The sequence below is a fragment of the Eschscholzia californica genome, unplaced genomic scaffold (assembly GCF_041429995.1).
Source record: "Eschscholzia californica isolate CP2 unplaced genomic scaffold, dmEscCali1.0.p SCAF_5, whole genome shotgun sequence".
NCBI classification, from domain to species: Eukaryota; Viridiplantae; Streptophyta; class Magnoliopsida; order Ranunculales; family Papaveraceae; genus Eschscholzia; species Eschscholzia californica.
The window spans coordinates 16,642,238-16,666,070 of record NW_028238472.1 but is presented as its reverse complement, the minus strand read 5'-3'; the positions used below and the strand labels follow the sequence as shown (position 1 = coordinate 16,666,070).

The 23,833-nt window shown below is 37.3% G+C and overlaps 3 protein-coding genes across 3 annotated transcripts; 2 read left to right on the top strand and 1 right to left on the bottom strand.

Annotated features, from left to right (window-relative positions):
- The first annotated feature begins 795 nt into the window (after positions 1-795).
- On the top strand, positions 796-7,080 carry LOC147537490 (ABC transporter E family member 2). Its single transcript, XM_086640633.1, has 11 exons — positions 796-1,180; positions 1,929-2,014; positions 2,112-2,209; positions 2,290-2,407; positions 2,489-2,578; positions 3,155-3,459; positions 3,537-3,732; positions 3,820-4,005; positions 5,124-5,393; positions 5,666-5,911; positions 6,553-7,080. Exons 1-11 carry the CDS (start codon positions 1,075-1,077, stop codon positions 6,670-6,672), a joined length of 1,821 nt encoding a protein of 606 aa, XP_086496759.1. The 5' UTR covers positions 796-1,074; the 3' UTR covers positions 6,673-7,080.
- A 2,342-nt stretch (positions 7,081-9,422) lies between these two features.
- On the bottom strand, positions 9,423-17,762 carry LOC147537489 (arabinosyltransferase XEG113-like). Its single transcript, XM_086640632.1, has 13 exons — positions 16,968-17,762; positions 15,315-15,587; positions 14,949-15,154; positions 14,737-14,842; positions 13,483-13,739; positions 12,666-12,801; positions 12,400-12,494; positions 12,241-12,294; positions 11,493-11,606; positions 10,754-10,852; positions 10,532-10,651; positions 9,939-10,025; positions 9,423-9,825 (listed from the first exon to the last, which is right to left on the bottom strand). Exons 1-13 carry the CDS (start codon positions 17,140-17,142, stop codon positions 9,655-9,657), a joined length of 1,893 nt encoding a protein of 630 aa, XP_086496758.1. The 5' UTR covers positions 17,143-17,762; the 3' UTR covers positions 9,423-9,654.
- Positions 17,763-17,936: 174 nt separating this feature from the next.
- On the top strand, positions 17,937-19,046 carry LOC147537488 (uncharacterized). Its single transcript, XM_086642788.1, has one exon. It carries the CDS (start codon positions 17,937-17,939, stop codon positions 19,044-19,046), a length of 1,110 nt encoding a protein of 369 aa, XP_086498914.1.
- Positions 19,047-23,833: the final 4,787 nt, after the last annotated feature.

Sequence of the window (23,833 nt, the reverse complement as noted above, 5' to 3'; positions counted from 1 at the left end):
CATTTCGTCGAGCAGGTCTGGTGCATCATTTAAACGACTCGATTTCAACAAAACCTAAACAAAAGCCTTGCGAAAGACCTAAATAGCATCATAAAGTAGAGCTTATAGACGTAAATACAACAAAAATTATGCTAATCCACATTAACAGTAGCTAAAATCAATATAGGTGTTTGATACACCAAAACTTCTATGAACAATAGCTAAAATGTTACTGAAATGCTAAACATATGTGAACGAAACATCTATGAACAAACCTAGATGGTTTTAGGGTTCGAGAGATTATTCGATCCACTATTACTGAAAGCAACGTGCTTAAATCAACAAAAAGTAATGCTAAACCCTAGCTTTTATCTACATGCTTAAATCAACAGAAAGTTTTGGTAAACCCTAGCTAAAATCGAAATGTAATACTCAAAATGCTAAAATCAAGAAGAAAATGCTAAAATATTTAATTTTACTGACCTTAGATGAGAGAAAGGATTGAAATCATGAACAAGGATTGAAATCGTGAGCAAGGATTGAAATCGTGAGCAAGGATTGAAATCGTGTGCAAGGATTGAAATGTTCGGTGATTTTAGTGAGAGAAAGTGTGAATCGTGCGTGCGTTTAGAGAGAGAGAGAGAAACTGTAATCGTGGGGTTAGAGAGAAAGAGAGAGGGAGAGAAAGTGTAATTTCTTAGACTAAGTTAGGTTGGTCTTTTCACTGAAATAGAAAATTACATAATTGCCAACAGGGAGGTGAAGCCTAAAAAATTTGATGAATCTTTTTTAACCAAAACCATAATTTTTTAAGGATTTTTGGTCAAATTTCCATTGGTTTATTTTCCATAGAAATAGAGGTGATATCAAACACAACGTAAGAAAAACTATATTTTCCTTCCTAGAAAATCCTTTTCCCCACCTTATTTTCTCACTTTACAAACTAACAAACGGACCCTAATTAAATCAGCAAGAAACCTAGAACCTAGGTTATAAGTAGAAGCAAAGAAAAACTCGTTCGGTTTTTCTGTAGCCCTAGGTGAGAGAACAAAAAAAAAGTTCTATCTGTTTCTCTCTTGAGATTCTGAAGAAATCATGTCATCTGATCGGCTAACTAGGATTGCCATAGTCAGCTCCGATCGATGCAAGCCAAAGAAGTGCCGACAAGAATGCAAGAAGAGTTGTCCGGTCGTCAAAACTGGTAGGGTTTTTTCTCTCTCATCTCTCATCGTTTCCCTTTTCTCTCTTAGTAGTTTGGGTAGATCCTGAATTTGTTAATTTGTTACTTCAATTTTTGTGTGCTAAGTTTGTATTTTTCTTCTTGACCTAGCTTGCTTGGATACGCATATGATATAGTTTCTGCTATCTTGTGAAGTGATTATACTAGTTTAATTATAGAACTGAAATTTTACCTAATTGGTTGTAAGAAGATATAAATCAGGAACGTAGCTTCCCCAAATTAGGTCTTGCCGTTGTGTTCATGTGACTGTTGATTAAATTTACTTTGGTTTCCATAAATTCATAGCATGCCTAATGTATTCTGATGCAATAGTTCTTATTAATATGACCCAACCCTTTAAATGTTAAAGTTAAGAAAGTTATTATCCGAACTTTATGTACAATGTTTCATACAACCAGTTATTCTAGATATTTCGATTAGTTTGGACTTCGACAATAATTTATTACCACGACAGGATTCAAGTTCGAATGTTACGACCCATACTAAAATCTTTTTGTAGTTGTGATCTTCTTTAAGTATTTTCCCCTTTGTCGGTAGATTTATTGGATGCCTGTAACTTTACCATGTTGATAATTTCTCAATATCAGTGATTTCCTTCTGCTGATAAAAAGAAACTTATTGCCCAGATATTATGTTTGTTTGTATGTTCTTTTGATGTCTCGCTACTTTTAAAGTTTAGACTTTCTCATCCTTCTTTGTACTTTTGTAGGTAAACTTTGTATTGAAGTTTCTTCTCTATCTAAGATTGCATTCATCTCTGAGGAGTTATGTATCGGATGTGGTATTTGTGTCAAGGTATGTGGATTGAAGAATCTGACTTCCCATCTAGTGACCTGTTTATAAGTGGTTGTATACTTATGTGTGAACGACTAATATTGTTATCTGGACCCAGAAATGCCCATTCGAAGCCATTCAGATTATCAACTTGCCAAAAGACTTGGATAAAGATACAACCCATCGTTATGGTCCAAACACTTTCAAGTTGCACAGGTTTGGATTTAGATTTAGCCTCTTTAACATTAAATTTTTTTTATCCATAATTGCAGTTAGCTGAGAGGTTTGAGTTGCAGGTTAGCGGTTCCAAGACCTGGGCAAGTTCTGGGATTAGTCGGAACAAATGGTATTGGCAAGTCAACTGCTCTCAAAATCTTGGCTGGGAAGCTGAAGCCTAATTTGGGGCGTTTCAATGTAATAGCATTTTTGAGAGTATTATCGTCTAGACTGCAGCAATGAAATGTATCTAATAGATATTTTGATTTTCCTTTGTAGAATCCTCCTGATTGGCAGGAAATATTGACATACTTCAGAGGGTCTGAGCTTCAAAACTATTTTACCCGTATCTTGGAAGATAATCTGAAGGTGATTACTTTTAAAATCAATGATTTTTAAATTTGAAACCTTTTTGTTCTTATCATGTTTCTAATTCTTCTTTCTGTTCAAGAGTGACTTATATTATTCAGGTCATGGCACTTTTTCGCTTTTCTGAGTTTGTAGTCACTGGACATTGAGACCACAATCATGTAGTGCATAGAGCTGGACTAATGTCTATCTGATGAAAGAGACGTAGTCTAAAATAATATTTATACATATAGATGTTGATGGAGATTATGAGGTTTTCTTTTGGTTTTATTGTTATTTGTGTTTTTATACTAGATCAGCTCAGTATTGGATAGACAAATTTCTGCTTACATTTGGCAGTTGCTTGTTCCTTTTTAAATTTAGTTTTACTTTCATATGTTGTGTGACAGTTCAATCTTGCTTTTGACTGTCCCTACCTATTGAAAGCATTTGGCTCTTTGCTCTGTTGGTTGCATCATAGTAACAAGAACATTGTACCTAATGCGTTTTTTGAGTATAGGACATTTTCTCATTGTTTTCTCCAGAACCATTGTGGAGATTTTTCCTCAAGACTAACTACGTTAATCATCTCAATAGGCAATCATTAAGCCCCAGTATGTTGATCACATCCCAAAAGCAGTTCAAGGGAATGTTGGGCAAGTGCTTGACCAGAAAGATGAAAGAGGTGTGAAAGCGGAGCTTTGTCATGATCTTGAGCTGAACCAAGTTATAGATCGGAATGTAGGTGACTTATCTGGTGGAGAGCTTCAGAGATTTGCTATTGCTGTAGTTGCTATACAGAATGCAGACATATTTATGTTTGATGAGCCATCTAGTTATTTGGATGTAAGACAGAGGCTTAAAGCTGCTCAAGTTATCCGATCTCTGCTCAGGCCAAACAGGTCTGTTCTTTCTTAATTTCTCTTAATATAGTCATGACATGAAGCAGAACTAAAATTATTTTACGTTTCATTCTCAGCTACGTAATTGTTGTGGAGCACGACCTTAGTGTCTTGGATTATCTATCAGACTTCATTTGCTGCTTATATGGAAAACCTGGAGCTTATGGAGTTGTAACCCTCCCCTTTTCTGTAAGAGAAGGAATAAATATCTTCTTGGCTGGTTTTGTCCCTACAGAGAATCTGCGGTTTAGGGAAGAATCACTTACTTTTAAGGTAACAATTCCTTGCCGCATTATAGTAAAGTTGGCCTTATGTTACAGTTTTTAGTTCTCTTTGTACTAATTTATACTTGTTTATCAGGTTGCAGAGACTCCACAAGAAAGTGCAGAAGAGCTTCAATCATATGCACGATACAAATACCCAACCATGAGTAAAACACAGGGAAATTTTAAGCTTCGCGTCACTGAGGGTGAATTCACTGATTCTCAGATTATTGTAATGCTCGGTGAGAATGGAACAGGGAAAACCACATTCATCCGCATGCTGGTACACTTTCTTTCAATTCTCATGTTTGTATGAGTGAATGGTTGCTTGTGCCTCCTGTCTCAGAATTTTTTTAAGGGCTGAGGTCACTGAGGCTATCTGTGACTGACTCATCTTACGGCATGAAAACATAACATATAAAATTGTCTGTAAATCTGGAAATGATGTATATATACGAGTGTATGCCTCAAGTATGATAGGTTCTCCTTAACCAATGTAACTAGGAGAGAAAAATATAGTTAGAAAGGCAACACGAGGATAAGAAAAGGGATTATCTAAGACAAGCAAGTAGCCCACTTTTTCAGCATGGGTACTTTTAATATTTTTGTTGTGTCAGATATGGCTTTTCGTACTCGCAATCACTTTTATTGAAATGCGGTGACAATTGTGAAGGACAAAGGTTTCCAAACAAAACAATTTGACATGGGTCCTCCCACTTGCAATCCCCGAATTTATTAGGCCCTTTTACCCTGCAAGCACTTGTGTACTTGCGGAAAATCGCAATTGGTCCATGAAGTAACACTGTGGGTTTCTGTCGTTTCTTTATATTTGCAATTGTTGATCCAAAAGTAAAAAAAAGTTGTACGAAAGGAAAGAAAAATGACCTAATAATTTATGCAAGAAGCTATCCATGTGTACAACTGTGTCCCCATATTGGGGGATGGTTATGTTTCTGTTTTCTGAACCTGGTAGCTGTGTCGGATATCGGTACATGTGATTAACTTGTGTTGTTGTTAAGAGATAGAGGGATAAAAGCAAGAGAGAGAATACCTAAAAGCTTACTGTGACATCGTTGTTACCCTGAGGGTGCTGGTTATGGCGAGTTTATATTGTGTGTCTGTGGTCGCGCCTATGTGTTCGCATGCCATGTATACTAAACTTGTAAAATATGCCTTCATCATTTGCGAACACTTCTCAAAGATGGGTCTTGGGAGCGCTTGACAATTGTATTTTATTAGTTGCAACTATTTAGACCTATTCCATTCCTAAGTTCCATGACATGTAACTGTTTCATCTTTAACGCCCTTATTAGTAATCTTTTCATGCCTACCAGTGTATGGTGATCTTCAAGATGGAGCATTATTCTCAAAATAATTTTGTTAATTCTGTTACAACTGTAGGCTGGTCTTTTGAAGCCTGATGAAGTGGAGAGTTCTGATGCTGAAATACCCGAGTTCAATGTTTCTTACAAGCCCCAGAAGATCAGTCCAAAATTTCAAGCTTCTGTTAGGCACTTGCTTCATCAAAAAATTCGTGATTCATATCAGCATCCTCAGTTTATATCAGATGTCATGAAACCACTCCAAATTGAGCAATTAATGGACCAGGAAGTTGTGAATCTCTCCGGTGGAGAGCTGCAAAGAGTTGCACTAGCTCTTTGCCTTGGGAAGGTAAATACAGTTTATCTCTTAAACGTTCTCTCTGTACTTCTCTACAATTTGTTATCTGAGATCCGTTGCATAAAGGTGTTGACAAGAGTAGTTTCATAGGAGTTACTTATTGATAGTCATTTCTTCTTCTTCAGTGTGTTCACATATATATATATATATATATATATATATTATACATACCTGAGCTGCAGTGAAATGGTTTTGTTTCACTTAATTGTTACAAATTAATTTGTGGTGCGAGTAAGTGCTTCTTGTTATGTTGTTGTTTACAGCCTGCAGATATATATTTGATAGATGAACCAAGTGCTTACCTTGACTCAGAGCAGCGTATTGTTGCTTCAAAAGTCATAAAGAGGTTTATTCTCCATGCCAAGAAAACCGCTTTTGTTGTCGAGCATGATTTCATAATGGCAACTTACCTAGCAGACAGAGTTATTGTCTACGACGGGCAACCATCTATTGACTGTACTGCCAATGCACCTCAATCTCTGTTGACTGGGATGAACCTTTTCCTATCTGTAAGTTAATTCAAACGTTATTTCCTCAGAATTTATTTGTTTTTTCCATTTACAAGTATGCCACATGATGACATGAACAATGCCTGAAAGAAAAAACCTTTTTGTTCACACAATAAAACTTGGGTCTTTTGGTCCTGAGGATACTTTTCACGTACGGCCCGTGTTGAAGGGAAAAAGCTTACATATTATGTTACACATAAACGTGATTTACTCATGATATTCTCCAAATTTATTTTGCACTCTAGCTAGTAGCTAGGTTCTTAGGGATATTGGAAGGACGGATATCCTAAATAGTTGGTAGGACGGTAGGAAGGTAAATTCGATGAAAGTGGGTTCACAGCCCTCACTCCACATTTGAAGTATAATCCATCAAAGAGTGAAAATGTTAAAATGAGCATTCACTTAGCTCCAACTTCTAATCTAATTTTCTAGTACGAAATACATGAAACTCACCAGAATTGTTTGGTTTGTTCTACCAATTTCTGCATTCCTCAAGCAGTGATTCATAAGCAATTTCTGCATTGCTACAACTTGATTTTTGTATTCCTACTTCCTTTCGATCTTCATACTGTAATAATTTGTAGTCATTACTAATATCATCTTGAAGCAACTTTCTCATCTATTATCTTGTTTTTACGCAGCATTTGGACATAACATTTAGGCGGGACCCAACCAATTATCGACCTCGTATCAACAAATTGGAATCCACAAAAGACAGGGAGCAAAAATCCGCTGGGTCCTACTACTATCTGGACGACTAAACATAATTTTGTAATAACGTGTCCGAGTAAGCTACCATCTAAAGACAGGGAAATGGATCTTTTGAGACATCGGTTTTTTAACTAGATGAAAACTTGATAACAGTATTGACTTGAGGATTTGTTCTTTTGACAAGGTGAGTTATTTGTGTTTGACATGATTTGGTGGATTTTTAAGTTATATCTGGAATGAGATGAATTCAAAAAATGTAGTTAGTAGTAGATTCTTCTTGTTTCGATTACAAAGCAGTTTCCGAAAAATAGACTTGTGTTTTTCTTATGGAATTTTACTTTATGACTCTTCTAGTGGTTACTTCTATCTCTCATTCTGGATTGTGTATGTTTTGAATCTTAATGATTCTGAGTTTTAGATCAGTTGGTTAATGAAGACTTTGTTTAAGTTGATTTTGATACACTATCTTATATTCTTGATAATTTTTGTTTTCGATGGTCGAGATACCTCTTTTCATGTAGGGGTTGTGAAGATTGCATTATAGCTTAGATTAGTTCAAATTTTTTTCTTTTCGCTTTAGATCCTGTCATTACACGTACATCTTTAATCATCTGAAAGAACCCAAGAAATTTTTCATTTGGGAGACCTTACCTCAAAATTGGTGTAACTTGTGGTCAGGAGATGGAACTCAAGATATTGAGATCATCAAATGATGGTGGTTCATCAGATTCCAGTGTTAGCTACTTTTCTCCCACTCCCACTGAAGTTTCAAATTGGGAGACCATGAGGAAAGAAGAATAGGGGTTTTACTTCATGGCCGTGGCTTTAGGGCAGTTGGAAAGTCCTGATGCTCCAAAGTCGCAGCCCATTTTGTTCATGCCTTTTTGTTCCTCGAAAAGATTTTGCAAAATGTTGGCGATAACTTGTCTACATTTTTCTTTACTTGTGACACTGAGAAAAACCATCGATAACGGAAAAAATATTTTATTTTTGTGATAAAATAAGTGCAAAATGTTTATTGTACATCGCAAAATATCTGGAATGGTTTTAGTTATGTGGTAATCAAAAGTTCGTTTGTATAGTTTAAAAAATAACAACCACAAAACATTAAAAAAAAACGTATTTCTGCTCGTATTCTTCTCGTACGAGTGGGGAATGTAGAAGACATTCACAACGCTCCTGATAAACAGAAATGAAGTTAAGAATAGTTGGAAGCCACTTTTGATCCACTAATTCTTCTATTAGGAAATGAGCTGAGGGAATTTACAATGGGAAACAACTTCTACATATCATTATGGCACCCACACAAAGTTTGTAATTGCTTCAAGTTCATTATCAAAGAAGAATTCTTCAATATACAACTGGAAACGTCTAGATTAGACTACTACACGCGTTCTACCCGCGCCAAATAACCAAATCTAACGGTTGCATGCAAGATCATTCCGAATCTTGAAGGGACGCCACCAGGATCATTAGGTCCGTGAGAACCCAATGACCCGCACCCCATCTACGTCGGGTATGAAGTGAGATATCATTCTGTCAATCTAGAAGGGAGAGATTTTTTTTTTTTTTTTAATGAAGGTCGCCGGCCGGAAATCACTTTGTATTTCTAAATTCCTCTATACCCTTTATTCATAAATTGGCCTTTCTCGAGAAATTCTAGGGCCTCTCTTTTCTTCTTCTTCTTCTCCCTGTCCACTTTTTAGAATTCAAAGAGAAACAACTTGAAGCCGACAATCTTGTAAGAAACAAAGAGGAAACCGAAGCTTCAGGGATCTTCATCAAAATCTAGTTAGGAAGATGAAGATAAGAAAAGGAAGACGATGAAATGAAGAAACGGAGTACGTAAGACTAAGAAAAGAAGCTTCATTTTCTCCCTCTATTTTGTGTACTACATGACTAACTTTGTAGATCTGAATGGAATTTGGTTACAGATGGAAATATATTAGGATTTCAGAGATTTCTACTTTGATTTGTTTCCATTAGTGTTTTTTACTGTTTGATTTTGTGGATGAAGACTTAGTACATTTGATTATAGGTGAGAACTTCAATTGTTTTCATTGTCCATTAACATCAGGTCATGAAGAGCAAGAAGAAGCTTCGTTAGATTCAAAGAAGAAAAAGATCAATGTGTTTTTTTTGTTCCACATTTGCGAAGTGATTTGCAAATAAGTTTGAGTTCTGAAATACGAAATTTGCAAGATCCGCAAACCTAGCTCGCGTTCTCCAAGCCGAGTTCACATTCTACAAACAAAATTTGCATTCTGCCGACCGAGTTTGCATTGTCGTCATGTCGATTTCATGTTCTGCAAATCAAATTTGCAACATTTGCATATAAGGTTTGCATTCTGCAAACCAAGTTTACGAAAAAATGAAAAACAACACGATCTTTTGTTTGGTTCTCTTTTTCTAGAAAAATGTATTGAAACTGGATCTCCTTAGAGATAATGAAAAAACATTTTCAAATATATAAGTTTTATCAAAAATCCAACCTCTTAACAAAAAATTATATATAAAAAATATACAGAGAAAATCAAGAAATTACTTGTACAAAAAGGTAATTTAATCTTTATAAATATTTTGACGTAAACAGGGAGTATGATTTTTTTGTTGCTTCTTTTCTTTACCTATTTTAACTATAATTTTGACTCAAATAACTAAAACACCGAAAGAATGGCCAAAAGAAACATCGGTAAGTGCAAGGAGATGTGTCGACCACGTACGAGAGAGAGAGAGAGGACCCATACCAACTTATCAGATAAACCACTGTGGAAGTTTCAATTCGATTCATTACTTGAAATTTGAACGAAAACCCACTTCCATTTCAATTTCGAAACTTTAATTGTATGAAAATGTCAGCGAAAACTTTTGTACTTCTCTACAGAGTTGACCTGAATCAATTTCAAGCCTTGTATAAATATGATCCTCCTGGGAATACAAAGTATGTGTAGAATAACAATATTACCTTCTTCCGCCGGACCTCTACTCTTCATACAACTCATCTTTCCGACTAGTTCTTGTTTCAGACACAATTATGCCCAAGGCGGGTGGTCATCCTGCTGGGTTTGAGGAGGAACAGGTTTCCAACCGGGCTTTTCATCCCAAAACATGTCGTAATAGATGTGACCAGGGTTGTGGTTCTCCGTGCAGCACCATATACTCGTGTACCGGTTAACTCTGTTCCTGAACTTCCTATCATTTTCCTGCTCTCATCATAATATCAACATCAAATAAGAAACATGAATACATGATTAAGATTTAAGAGCTCCAAACAACAACTTCGTTGAAGCTAAAAGACAAGGAATATAGAACTTGCCTTGTCGGTAAATCCTGTGAATGCATCTTGCATAGACGAGAACTGTATGACTTTAACATCCTTTAAAGAAGAGAATACTGTTTTGAACTGTATCACAACCCACAAGTAAATTCTATTGTTAGGTAGATCAGATCTTCACTTCTACGGGAAACAGGTACAGGTTATGCAATATACATTTTAAAATGCATTTCTTCACTAGATAGGCGCTTTCTCCGACAGGTTGAGATTGAGAATTTTGAGATACCCCTTAAGAAGATAGCAATTTTGGGTCGAAGTATAAACTATTTTGGTCAAACTTTTCTATAACAAAATAAATATATAATTTACTCGGAATTCCATGATTTTTTTTAATAGTATATTTAGTACCAACGGGAGGTGAAACCCTTAGAGACTGGTATTTTGTTATCTACTAGACCTTATTTGACAGAGATCGAAAGTAAGATAGCCCGTTATTAAAAAATATAGGGTAAGCCAATACTAATCTAGGTTTCCCGTACTATGTTCTGTCTCGGTCATGCTGTTTTAAAGACTGGGAAAGGTCAATCGTCTTATACTACAAAATGAAATTTGGCTTGGAAAAAAAATTGAAGTACCGTTTCTTCATTACTATGCTTTGGAAATCTGAGTGTTCCTCGTTTACTCGTGTTGGATGATATGTGACAATCTGCTGATCCTTCTGTACAAAGTTGAACATCAAGCCATGACTCCTTCACCTGAAAAGAATGCAAATGAAATGGAACTATTGACTAAATCCAGATGCAGAATAAGGCAGAAACTTCAGTCTTTACCATATCCACTATTGGCAGTGGCATTACCTGTTTAGGGAGCAAAGGATTCTCAAAGAAAGAGTACTCTCTGAAGTCGATCCTCGGGCCAAACTCTTCTTCTGGTAGTTCTTTTAACATGACATTCACCTGAATTACAGAAAATCTTATCAAACACTTGGCCCTGAAATTATTCGATTATCAATATAAGCCTATAAGGTGAGCAAATACAAATAAGAGAACAAATGCAAACAAGGGTGTAACGGAATAGTTGGGTAGACATCGTTTTTAAATAAACAAGGCTTCCTTAGATCATGTACATGTAATACAAAACGTGTCACCAAAAAAGTGTGTACGCATGATATCCAGTCTCATTTAAAGGGATCCTTGGCTCCCATAAGCATCCCCGCAGAGAGGAGGATACATGGAGTAGTTCTCTAAGGATGGCCATCCCGTATGATGTCATGTCTCATTTAAAGGCATCCATGGCTCCCATAAGCATCCATCCGGGGAGGAGGATAAAAGGAGTAATTTTTCTTAAGGATCAGTATCCCATATGACTATGATACAGGATCCTTTATACATGAGAGACTAAGGTTAGGCTGAAACCACAAGTTTGTGGCCGGAAGATAAATATGTGATTCCCCGAATAAGTTGAAGAGTAAAAGCTGCTAAAGCATGTAAGAAAAGTATTACACATTGTTGACAGAAACTGGATTTATTGTAAAATAACCATTTCAATAAAGCTTCAAAACACCATCATCTGTATCAAGTATCAATTCATAAATACCTCAAATACATGATCCAATGGGCAGAGAAAAGGTTGCCTTGTCAGCGTCCCACTCAAAGTCCCTGGATGTGGAAACCACAGTCTGTCGAACCGGCACCAGAGTGGAGGCATCACCTGAACATTTTGTTTGGTAAAAGAACTCGGTATGCAGATACTATATCGCAAAATCGTAAGAAGATTTTTGAAGAAATAGTACAAAACAGTAAAATAAAAATGGAAAGAACTAGTAATACTTCTTTCTTGAGCCTTTTCAAACCCTAACTACTTACCGAACAAAATATAAGGTATTAATTCAGGATCCAATGCAAGACATATACAATGAAGTAGCAGATGATACAAGACGAGAAAACTTTCAAATCTTAGATCATTTTCAGTTTGTGCAAGGGCCACGCTCAGATGAACGGGGAGTGTATATTATAACAGACGGAATGCAGGTTTAGTTCATTTGTCAGTTATTCGTTGTTCAGGAACTCTCTGCAATACAACACATGAACTACAGAACTACCACTATGGTTTGAAGTCTCAACCAATGTAATGATTCTGGGGCTTGATGACTTGCCCAACAGATAACTATTCATGGTGCTCTAATGCTGAGGAAACTTAAAAGATATAGGCTTCTATATCATAAAACTCATACATATGATCATTAGGTAGAGAACTGTAGGCCTTTTGCCACTATTAAAACTTCTAGATCTTTTGCCACTACCAAATGGTGAAGCTAATCCATATGTAGTTTAACTATACTTACTAGGGTACGGTTCAACAATGAAGCAATAGCAAGCGCTGTCCTTATTTGCTTCATCTGTCAATAACCATATTAAATATTGTTATCTATAAGGTACGTTGAAGATAAATTTTATCATAGTTATGAGATACATCTCGTGATAATGGATTGTTTAACTCTTACTTGGTAATTAACAAGAGAAAAGTGTGTTTCGATATTATGCTCCCCTTCTAGTAAGAGGACCTTTGGAATAGATGCTCTAAATGTCAAGAAACCTCCTGCATAAGTTCATTAACCAAGTTAAATTGCAGATCTTGAGGATTCTCAACAGAAACAAAGTATAGTTCCTGAATGAAGGTTAAATGCCATGTCTTAGGTTTGAACCGTGGAAAACTTCTGTAATCTGAATTCAGAACAAGAAGCAAGGTACACCTCGAGATGAGACTTACCTGGTGAGTCGTAGTACTCAGGTTTGTCATAGAAAACCATGGCTTCTCGCAATCGGTGACGCTTTCCTTCGGTACCCGCAAACTGGAAGGTGGTATGCACTGCGTATGGTTCCATTCTGAGCTGCTGATACATGCCCTGCCATTGTACTAGAGGAATTAGTGAAAATACTTGATAGCAAGCCACTTTGAAGATGAGTGTTGGCTCTGAAATTAAGAAATTTCTAACTTAGTAGTTCGTATTTTAATATCCTAGACTCTTAAAGTGTATCTTTTCCTAGTTGCTTCTACTCATGCGGGTTGCTAGTTTCCTATCAGAAACCAGTAAAGTTTCTTAGTTTTAAAGGTTGCTTATTTTGTCTATAAATAGCTTGTAATAGGACGGACATATGTTTATTGATGTAATAAGATCAGTGCTCTCTCTCTTCTACTACCCTTTCAATCTTGTCGATTCTTCTTCCGCTTTTTCTCTCTTCTTATATCATAATGGCATATATTTATCCAATTGGCTGAATGCGACATTTTTTTTTGAATGGTCAGCGTGCCACGAACCCTTGACCTCTAAAGTGGAAGACTAAATATTCAAACTAAATATTGCATTTTAATGTTTTTAATTTACGAAAAATTACGAACTCTAATTAGAAGTACAACAACAATTTCCTTTTTTTTTTTGAATTGTCAGCGTGCCTCGAACCCTTGACCTCTAAAGCGGAAGACAAAACATCTTACCACTCCATCAAGGGTTGTTGGCAGTACAACAACAAAATTGTCCAGTAAGAGATGAGAATAACTGTTATAGCACTGCGGTAGAAGTTCCTACCTGGACAAAGTAAGTATGTCCACTGCAAAATATACTTGCAGGCAGCAATCCCAACTTTAGATTTCCATCGTAGGCATAAACAAGTCCAGTTTCCTCATCCACAGCAGGTCCTAATTGTTTTTGAACAAGAATATTAAAGCCATTTTGGTCCCACATCTTATCATCTTCTAGAAGCATTTTCTTCCATTCTTTTGCCAGCTTCTTTGTAGTATCTGTTGGCCGCCAGTGAAATATTCCGATGTTGTAGGCACCACTTACTGCAAAAATGAAGAAAGAATTACCCAAGTAGAATAAGCATTTTTATGACAAACTGAGAAGTTAAAGTTGTAAACATGCATTCCATTGGAAAATTAAGTGTAAATAATAACAAGAAAGTTGCAATTTAGATTATTTTAGAAAGATAGAATCATGAGACATGATCAGAGTGACCTTAGTTGACATGATTTTTATACGGGCAATATGAAGATGAGACGGAGGATGATTTATATAGAGGTAATCTAATCACCACGCAGACCATTTCACCGGAAATCACATATGTTTAAAACTGAGAATCCAGACAAAATTCGGTTTAGTTGTAGGTCATCCATAATTTCTAAGTGTAGGAGTCTTAAAATAAAGTACCTTATATGATATGGAGAACATACTCACAGATGGGTTAGTTTCCAGTGGGTGCCTAAGTCTCTTATCTTATTTTTACAAGTGCAGCCAAGTGCAAAAAAATTGGAAGTTGACTCTTAGTAATTCTTTATATATGTGTTGCTCACATATAGATCACGGCGTTGATTTCTGGTATGGTTTCTTCAATTATACTTCCAGCCCATAGCAAACCATCTGTCACTTAACTCTATATCTCTCAAGAGGTCGACCTTACGACCTCACTGTAAACCATCCAAGAAGTTATAAGCAGTTTGACCCAATAACATGTCAAATTGACTCTGTAATGGTGTTTTTAAATTAAATCAAGACACAAGTTTCAATAGTGTGATCATCATCCAACTAGTATATGCATGCATTTCATAAGTCACATGTAAGGGAGACATGATAGATCACAAGAACCAAAGTTGGTGCTTCATATAGGCCGGTTCTTTCTATTCACATGGCCTATAAAGTACTTCCAGGAATAATGGCCAAAAAATAACTACCCTGCAAGTCTATAGACACATAACGTGGTGTATAGGAACATTATAAAGAAACCAAAAGAAGAAATAAAAGAAGGTTGAATGGAAAAGTATCAATAGTTTGAACAGTGTTCACCTTGTTTCCAGTTCTCCAACCTATCATCAACAACTGTAGGTATCACTTGATCAGTTGAAGTTAAGATATCTGCTCCAGGGAAGCGAGAAAAGTATGGGAGAGGATTCTGTTTCGGAGACAAAACCGGAAAAATATGGTGTAAGAGAGATGGATTATAAAACCCTATAATGTGACTACTTCTTTTAACTGGTATATGTATCTAGAAGGCATACCTTTAACCAAACCATGTCCGTGTCGCACATCAAAAGCTCAAAGCCAAAAGGTAGCATAGCATCTATTAGAATAACTTTTTCTCTGCCCATTTTGTGAAACGTTGGTGAGCCCCAACCAACATCTATGGTGCTCATATTACTACCCATGTCAAAAACTGGAACACCTTTCCAGTACAAAGACTCCAAAATCTTATTATCCATTGCACCTGTGCTAACAACCATATATTTCCTTACCCAACAACAGCAAAGCTCAAATCGAGATATGAGTAAATAAAAAAGTTCCACCAGAAGAATGTTTTACTTAGAAAATCGAAAGATAAATTGGAACTGCAAGGATTTAACAAGGTTGAAGTAATATATAATTACCAACAAGAAGATTAGTGACACCGATATTTGTCAAGTGCTTAACCCAATTCAGGATAAAATCTTCAAATGCGTAGTTACCAAAGGTTACAATGATAATGTTATCTTTCACCCTACTCTCGACCAATTCTTTGGTCAGTTGAAACACCTTAGGAGGTGGCATCTTGGTACCAGGAGGTGGGATCTCCCATATCGGCCTCGTCAACATACTATGTGGCGGTGATGGAGGAACACTCTCTGATGTCAAACCAGAAGCATCATTGCGAGTATGTATATCTGAAAGTGGATTGAAGTTCCAAAGAAAACAAAAATTAGAAAAGAGGAATGAATATAATGTGGAAAAAGCAAGTTTGGAGTTTGGACAATGAACTACAAACAGAAAAGGAGGAATCTCGAACAATTGTATGCATTAAATGCAGTTTAAACACATCGAGAGATAGAGAGAGACAGGAAAAAAGAAAGAAAGACATGCAGTTATTTGTTTATTTTAATATTTTCGATTAAAAATGTGGCCTGTATTAAAAGGGATGCATGTGTCAGTTCTCTTTCCATTTCTCTCTCAATTGCATGGGAACATTTAAGAAGCAGAAGATTCCAACTACCTTGTTTGCTGGAAAGCTGGTGAATGGTGATATACTCTCTATTGAAATTTGGGTTGTCAGCCAAGAGACTTTAGGAAAGAGCATCAGATGGTGATACCAACAAGAATCAAATAGAAATGGAAATGGCGAAATTACCCGATCATATTCGTATTGAGTGATATTAATAGAGTTTCCACAAAAAAAAAGTCTAATTAGAAGGGGTTCTTTAGTTGTCATCTACTTCTCTATGACCCGTGACTCGGATAAGCTGAAAAACTTATTACCTACACAGAATATAAGGTTCTAACAGTTACTTGTAGAATTTGATACATGGAGTAAAATGTGGATTTAACGCTTCAGTGTGAAGCATTTTAGTCTATTAGATATGGAGGATGTCAAAAGAGATTATCTACTTATGGGCGAAAATAATTGTATCTTTTAAATCTATTTCTTACGTAGATGTAGTGGTCAATTGGGAGGCATGGGTATCGTGAAATTTTCCATATCCTAACTTCTCCCCCTGTACATATTTTTCTTCTTCTTCTTTCAATATCTTCATTCAAAGTTTCAAAAAAAAAAAAATTTAGTCTATTAGATAACATTGATCTTATCACTCCCTTTTGGCCCTGAAATCCACAAATCTTCTCTAGTTCCCTATTTCACTTTTTTGCTTTTCTTGTTTATTATTATCATTTGACAGTTGATGAAGGAGAAATTCTACTATATACAACCAACCCTAAAAATGTATTCATTAAGACAATCTCTAACTGCATTTATGAACTATAATTCGATCTCGAAATGACTCGGAACGTGACAGAAGCTTAGTTTAAATAGTCATTTACTGCAGTTTGAGACTCTAATAGCTAACAAAAATGTTAGGGTTTTCAAATTTGACTCTCTAATCTATACCCAAAATCTAAGAGCTAAATCTCCTCATTTTCAAACTAATATTAGAAGAAAATTAAAAGACAAACAGAACTATTTATCAAACTTCTTATTTGTTTCTTGTTTAGTATGAAGGTTAATTGTGAAGGAAACTGAAACAAAAAAAAAGGAAACTCATTTAAGAAGTTACCTGAAACAGGGGAAGACAACCAGGATGGATTTGTGGAGTAAACAGTGGGGGGTTTCCCTGAGTAAACTGCTGAGAATACATATAAGAAGGAGATAATGATTCCGATCACTAGGGCAACATAGATCGTCACAAACAGAGGTTTCTTGCTGTTTGATGAATTCTCCTCGTGAGCCATATTTCTTATACTCAAGACTAGAATCAATTACTAAATCTTATAATAAGAACATTCGTAGTCTTCATTTCATAATTAGGGTTAAATTTGATGAGAATAAATTAAAGTTCTAACTAGTTCTTTAAATTCAAGGTCTGATCTGTTATGAAATTTTGCATTTGTAAGTGTAGTTGGTGAAGAAGAGGAAACCCTAAATAGATGTGGTGAGAGAGATGTGAAGAAGTAGAGAAGCAAGGAAAGGTCAACTCTTACCAATTCCATGATTGGAGTTGATTCTCATATGGCAGCTGGTGATCTAAAAATAAAAAAGTCAGGCTGATTAAAGGAAATGAAAATAGTAGCAGAGAGGGAAAGAAATGGAATTTTGGATCTATCCCTTTAAAAAAACAGACACGTTCTTGGATGGTAAAGAAATTGAATTTTGGATCTATTCCTTTGAAAAACAAACACGTCCTTGGATGGTATTGTAGTTGGTGTTCTCGTTGGGTTATTTCTCGATTAGTATCACCTGCACCTTTCAGCATTTTCTTGTGAGACCATCTCCAATGCCAAACTCCAAAAAAAAAAAATTGAGATTCCCTATATTTGTACGTCTGTGGTGCATATCTCTAGAATTATTTTGTTTATTTATGTGATATGATAAGTTTTTTAAAAGAAATATTTAGTTATTTTGAAGATATATAAAGACTAATTTCTAGAATTATTTTAATTTTGTTTACTTATGTGACTTTTGGGCTACTGACCCTCCCACCACCTCCTCTCCTTTCTGGAATGCTATTATCAAAACTAGAGATGTTATGAGAGATAAGGTGGTCTGGATCGTCGGATATGGAACCTCAATCAAAATTAGGTCAGACCCATGGATCCCTGGACTCCCAAATCATAGGCCCACCATAGTAAATGAGCTTCCCACCAATGTTTTTTGGGTCTCAGACTTGATTATACCAGAGACCCAACAGTGGAATATTGAGGTTATCACTAATCATTTTGATAGTATCACAGTTCAGGCAATCATAGGTATACATATCCCAAGATTTTCACACAGAGATAAACTAGCAAGGTGTCCATTGGAGAGTGGGAAATTTACCACGAAGTCGTATTATACAGAAATCAAAGCTCTACCAGCACTAAGCGATGAGGCATATAACTTCCCGTGGAGAAAATTCTGGAAACAAAAGGAAATGAAACCAAATATTCAGATCTTTACATGGAAGGTGATTCACAATGGACTGGCATACTTAAGTAACATTGGGAAAAGATTAGATCAAATACCTCAGACATGTCGATTGTGTGATGAAAACGAATCGGAAACAGGTCATCACTTGTTTGGAAGCTGCCCCAAATTTCAAGAGCTCCTCCACCTCACAAGAAATGAATGGATGATACACATTAGCATAGATCCAGTGATTCGACTCAAAAAAATCCTAGAGAATCAACAGATGAACAACAAACAGTGGTATTCAACTACTTACTTGATGTGGAACTGGTGGAAGACTAGAAACAAGCTCATATTCAAGGCTACCCCACCGGATCTCCGCCGATGCTGGTGGAACACGATTGAAGACCTCAGGTATGTTACTGAAACCCTAGATTCTACTCCGACTAACTCCTCTGTGATTTCAGACAACTGGTGTCCACCGCCAATAAGTACCACGAAGATAAACTTCGATGGTTCTTTCAAAGAAACTAGGGCTTCATGCGCCGCAATAGCTAGAGATGAAAGAGGAAACACAATAGCTACTAAATCATCAATATTCACTCCGATTTCCCCACTCCACAGTGAGATGGTAGGGTTTCGAACGGCGTTGGAGTTGGCAGAGGAGCTCAATCTGGTAGCTTATATAGTAGAGGGTGATACGAGGGTTTTATTGGACTTGATCTCGGCCGAAGACCCGGAGATTCCTTGAAGACTCTCAAACGAGATCATCGATCTTAGAGCGCGTGTGCGTCATCTACGAGTAACTCTCTCTCATTGCCCGCGTCACAATAATCAGGCAACACATCTGCTGGCTTCTTTGGCCTACGTCCATTTGTTAGCCCTTGTGCTTTAGTGCTTCATTGTTGTTAACTAGTGTTGCATTTCAGTCCTTGCCGTCCGTGTTGGACTAAACAGTGTAACCGTTATTTTTTAATTGTAATCTGCTTTTACTCAAAAAAAAAATTCAGAAAGGTCGGGGCTTTGGGGAATAAACAAAATTTTCTAGGGAATAAAGACTAAGTCAATTAAGGATGACTTCAGGACATATTTATTTTTTAATCCAAAAAATCATGTTATTGGATTGTACCTCCTAATCTTCATCTCCTTCTCTCATATCTCTCATATCTCTCTCTACTCTCTCTCTCCCTCTCACACTATTTTTCTCTCTCTTAGTTCTTCAATCATAGGTTTACATGAAAAAAGAAACACAAGAGTACCTTTAATTGTCAGAAAGGAAAAAGAAAGAAGGAAGATGACATGACAAAAAAATTGGTCGAAGGTAAGAATTTTTTTTCATCTTTTACATTCAAGATTATCAGGTGCTGAACAATACAGTCATGGATTTTATTATCAAGGCCTTGATTTGGTGAATTAATGAGTAAAAAACATGATTAAATTGGGGGAAATTGACTTAACTAGGGTTTTTGGAATAACAACATAGCTTCTCTACAAGTAAATACCCATGAATCAAAATCCTAAATGACATATACCACTTACTCTAATCTCAGATCTCTCATCTAGTATCAATTCTCCTTGTTGCAAATTACATGAAGAACTGAACATGAAAAGGAACTATCTCTGTCTATACTTCCCTTAGGAACTGTGTGTCCGAGAGGAGAGAGAGAGATAGACAGAGATACCGTGAAAGCATCTAGGGGGCAAAGTTCAACGTAGAGAACGAGTTGAAGAGTGAGAGAACGGGAGAGAGACTGAGAGAATGAGAGAGAGGGAGACAGTGAGAGAAAGAGATTAGAGAGATGAAGACTAGGGGCAAAGTTCAATCCAGTAAAGTTCTTAGATAATAAAAAAAAAAGTCCCCCGAGTCAATCTAAATTGACCAAGTCTTTATGCCCCGGAGATTTTCCTTTATTCCCCAAAGCTGCGGCCATTCAGAAAATGATAAGTTAAAAAATTAGAGGTATCTGAAAAAGAAACTCTAGAAATAGAGTGTCATCTTGAGATATCTCTATTTAATCACTGGAAAATATTCATAGAGATCCAACATGAATTTTGCATTGGAGAGAGTTCTTAAGAAAATCTCTAATAAGAGGCATTAAGGGTTTGTAAGATTGAATCTTCTATTGGAGATGCTCTAAGTTACGCAAAAGATCAAAAACCCTCAACTAACCAGGAACTCCAGACCATCAATCAAGGCTTTGTTGCTCGCTGGTGTTGCCCTGAGGCAACCACTCTCTCCCAAATCAAACGACTCCTTTTTCCTCAATCAATCTTCTTTCGTGACTGTTACTACTACTCAGTGGATGGTCCAATCAATACTTTCTTGATCAAACCCAAGAGTCTATTCATTCTTAATGCTCTCAATTTTGGTAGACCTTGGATCATGCAAGGTATGATGCTCATCCTCAAACAAGTTGACTTCCCTCTCACTGAAGATGTCTATGATCTCTATTTTGAACCCATGTGGTGCACCCTCTACAAGTTCCCCATGGCCATTCAAAATAAAACAGATCTAGACATAAACTTCGAGAGGATGGGAAAGATCATTCAAATCAAACCTCGCAATCTAGGGTTCATAAACAACAAAGTCATTCGTGTTCATTTCCTGTACGATGTTAGATCTCCCTTGTTAGTTGTGGTCAATCTTAACTTTGTGGATCAAGTTTTGGATATCAAATTTAGTTATCAAAAGTTTCCAGGGGCAATCTGTCAAACTTGCCATATTGTTGAACACATCCTTGGTCACTGTCCCAACTATGGTGAAGATTCATCATCTGATGATGGTGAGGAAGTCAATTTTGATCCCATGGACACCACTAACCCTCTACTCCCTCATGGTGGTATTGAGGCACCCCTCTTATTGGCTCCTCCACCCTCTCCAATGTCCCACCCTACTCCTCCTCACCTTCTATTCCCTACCACTGGTAAAAGAACCAGAGATAGTCCTTCCCACCATTCCATCAGCTCAGATGACAGTGAACCCTCCTCTTTTCATCAGATTCTCATTGATAACCCAGAAGCCAGTCGACTCTTTGATGAAGCCGGTCTCATTAACAACAGGCTTAATGCATTGCTAAAACCAGGAGCAGGGAGGTGTTGTAACTCCACCAGAATAGTCTTATCCAGGATCAGTCTCAGTGTTTTAGTTCTTTTAGTTGGTGTCTTAGTTTGGTTCTTATTTTGTTGCTTTAGTTTCTTAGTTGTTTCTGTTTCGAGCCTATGTGTATGGGTACAGGTGCAAGAGTTCTCTTCCTCCTAACTTCTTAGTAGGAGATGATTCAGGGAGGGTTTTGACTCTTCTCTGCTTTTTGGTCACTCTTGCCCATTGTACCCACCTGTTATCTTTTGTTTATGTGATGGTCAAGCTATTTCTATGTTATTAGGTTTTTGTTTTGTTAATTTTCTGTTTATCTTGTCTTTGCCTTGTAGTTTTGTTATGCTTTATGTAGTTCTAATCTGTGGCTGTATTGGTTTTAATTTCTAACTCTTCTCCTGTCTTTGTAGTTTCAGACGTTTTCTGGCCTAACCTAGTGACTGTAGTGACATATCCCTTCTCCTCTAGGTGGCTTAGACGCAGGTTTAGTCCCTGCTGTCGGTGTGTGCCTTTAGGCGAGGCCTTTTTTCTTTCCTAGAGGCGGGCCTTCTTGTCTCTTGTCTGATCGCGGGTGCCCTTATCTTAGAGACCCTCCGACTTCTTTTGTTGTCGGGCTTTCTTGAGCCTGCCTTGGCGCTGGTGCCTGTAGTTGGAGGGGCTTTGTGTTCTCCTTTGGTCTTGTGGGCCTGGGTGTGCCCCTATCATCGAGGTCATCCTCCCTTTTGGTCTCAGAGGTCTAGCCTGCCGGTCTCTGTCTTAGCTTTAGGGTCTGACTTGTGGGCTGGTGGCCTTGTAGTGGAGAGCCCTAGAGTTTTATCTGTGGGAGGGGCCGCTAGAGGCTAGACCTTTCTCCTTCTTGTCTTTTGTTGGTCTTGTCCTTTCTTATGGACACCCCACCTAAACTCGATGTTTCTATCCTTTCGTGGAACATGAGAGGGTGTGGTAACTACCTCAATAGGAAGCATCTTTGGTCTTTGATTAGGGCTAATAATCCGGACATCATTTTCCTTTCCGAGACCAAGTGTCTTAACACCAATATGGAAAAACTGTTTAATCTGCACAACACCTATTCTCATTTCACTGTGGAACCTACCAATAAAGCAGGAGGGCTGGCTATATTCTGGAACCCCTCTTTGGACCTCCAAATTATTTACGCGGACACCCACATTATCCATGTTAGGGGCACCCAAGTGAGTAACACTTCTCAATTCATTCTCTCTTGCTTCTATGGGTGCCCTTATAATTCCAACCGTATGGACCCCTGGCATAGGCTTTCCACTCTTATCCCAAACCCAACCACTCCTTGGGTTGTTATTGGCGACCTTAATACCATTCTGCACCCCCAAGACAAAATGGGGGGCAAACCTGTTTTCCCTGCCCATGCCAGGAAAATCAAAAATTACCTTCAATCTTTGGGCCTTCAGGATCTTGGCTTCAGTGGCAGTCCTTTTACGTCGTCCAATAGACAATTCTCAGGTAATTTGATTCAGGAGAGGTTGGATAGAGCCTTATCCAATTATCAATGGATGATCGATTACCCTGACTCTACTCTCCATCATCTGCCGGGAGTGGGTTCGGACCATATTCCTATTCTTCTTACTACTAAGATCCGTTCCCCGATTGGCCGCAAGCCTTTCAAATTTATTCGTACTTGGATGTCTCACCCAGATTGTAGTGATTTCATTAATGTTAATTGGCCCCCCAACCAGAATTTTATCCATAATAAGTTGAATTCTCTAGCTATAAATCTCTCTCGATGGAACAAAATTGTATTTGGCCATCTGGAGACCAGGATTAAATTTCTTACCACTGCTCTACAAACTGTTCAGACTCATGAATCTTTTTGCGACCTCAATCGTCAGCTCGAGGAAACTTATAATCAACAAGAGAGCCTTTGGAAAGAGAAATCTAGAACCAATAATGTTCAGCTGGGAGACAAAAACACTAAATTTTTCCATGCCAAAGCGATTCAGCACAACCGGAAAAACCATATCTCCTCGATTAGGAAAGACGATAATACTTGGACCTACGACGAGGCAGAGATTGCAAACATTTTTTCCTCTCATCTGATATCCATCTCTTCCTCCGAAGGATCTTTGGTGGAGGATTCTCTCCTCAATCTGTTCTCTCCTCAGATCAATGACTCCCAAAATAACAATCTCATTAAGCCTCATAACGATGATGAAATTCGCCTGGCTGTTTTTCTCTAAAATCTGATGCGCCGCCGTGCCCGGATGGCTATCCTCCTTTCTTCTACAAGTCCAACTGGGAGACAGTGAAATACGACATCAATAATATGGTCACAAACTTCTTTATTCATTCTATTCTTCCTCCCTCTTCCAACCATACTCACATCTGTCTCATCCCAAAGTCTAAATCCCCCCAATCTACCACTGACTACAGACTCATAAGTCTTCTTAACACCACCTACAAAACCATCACTA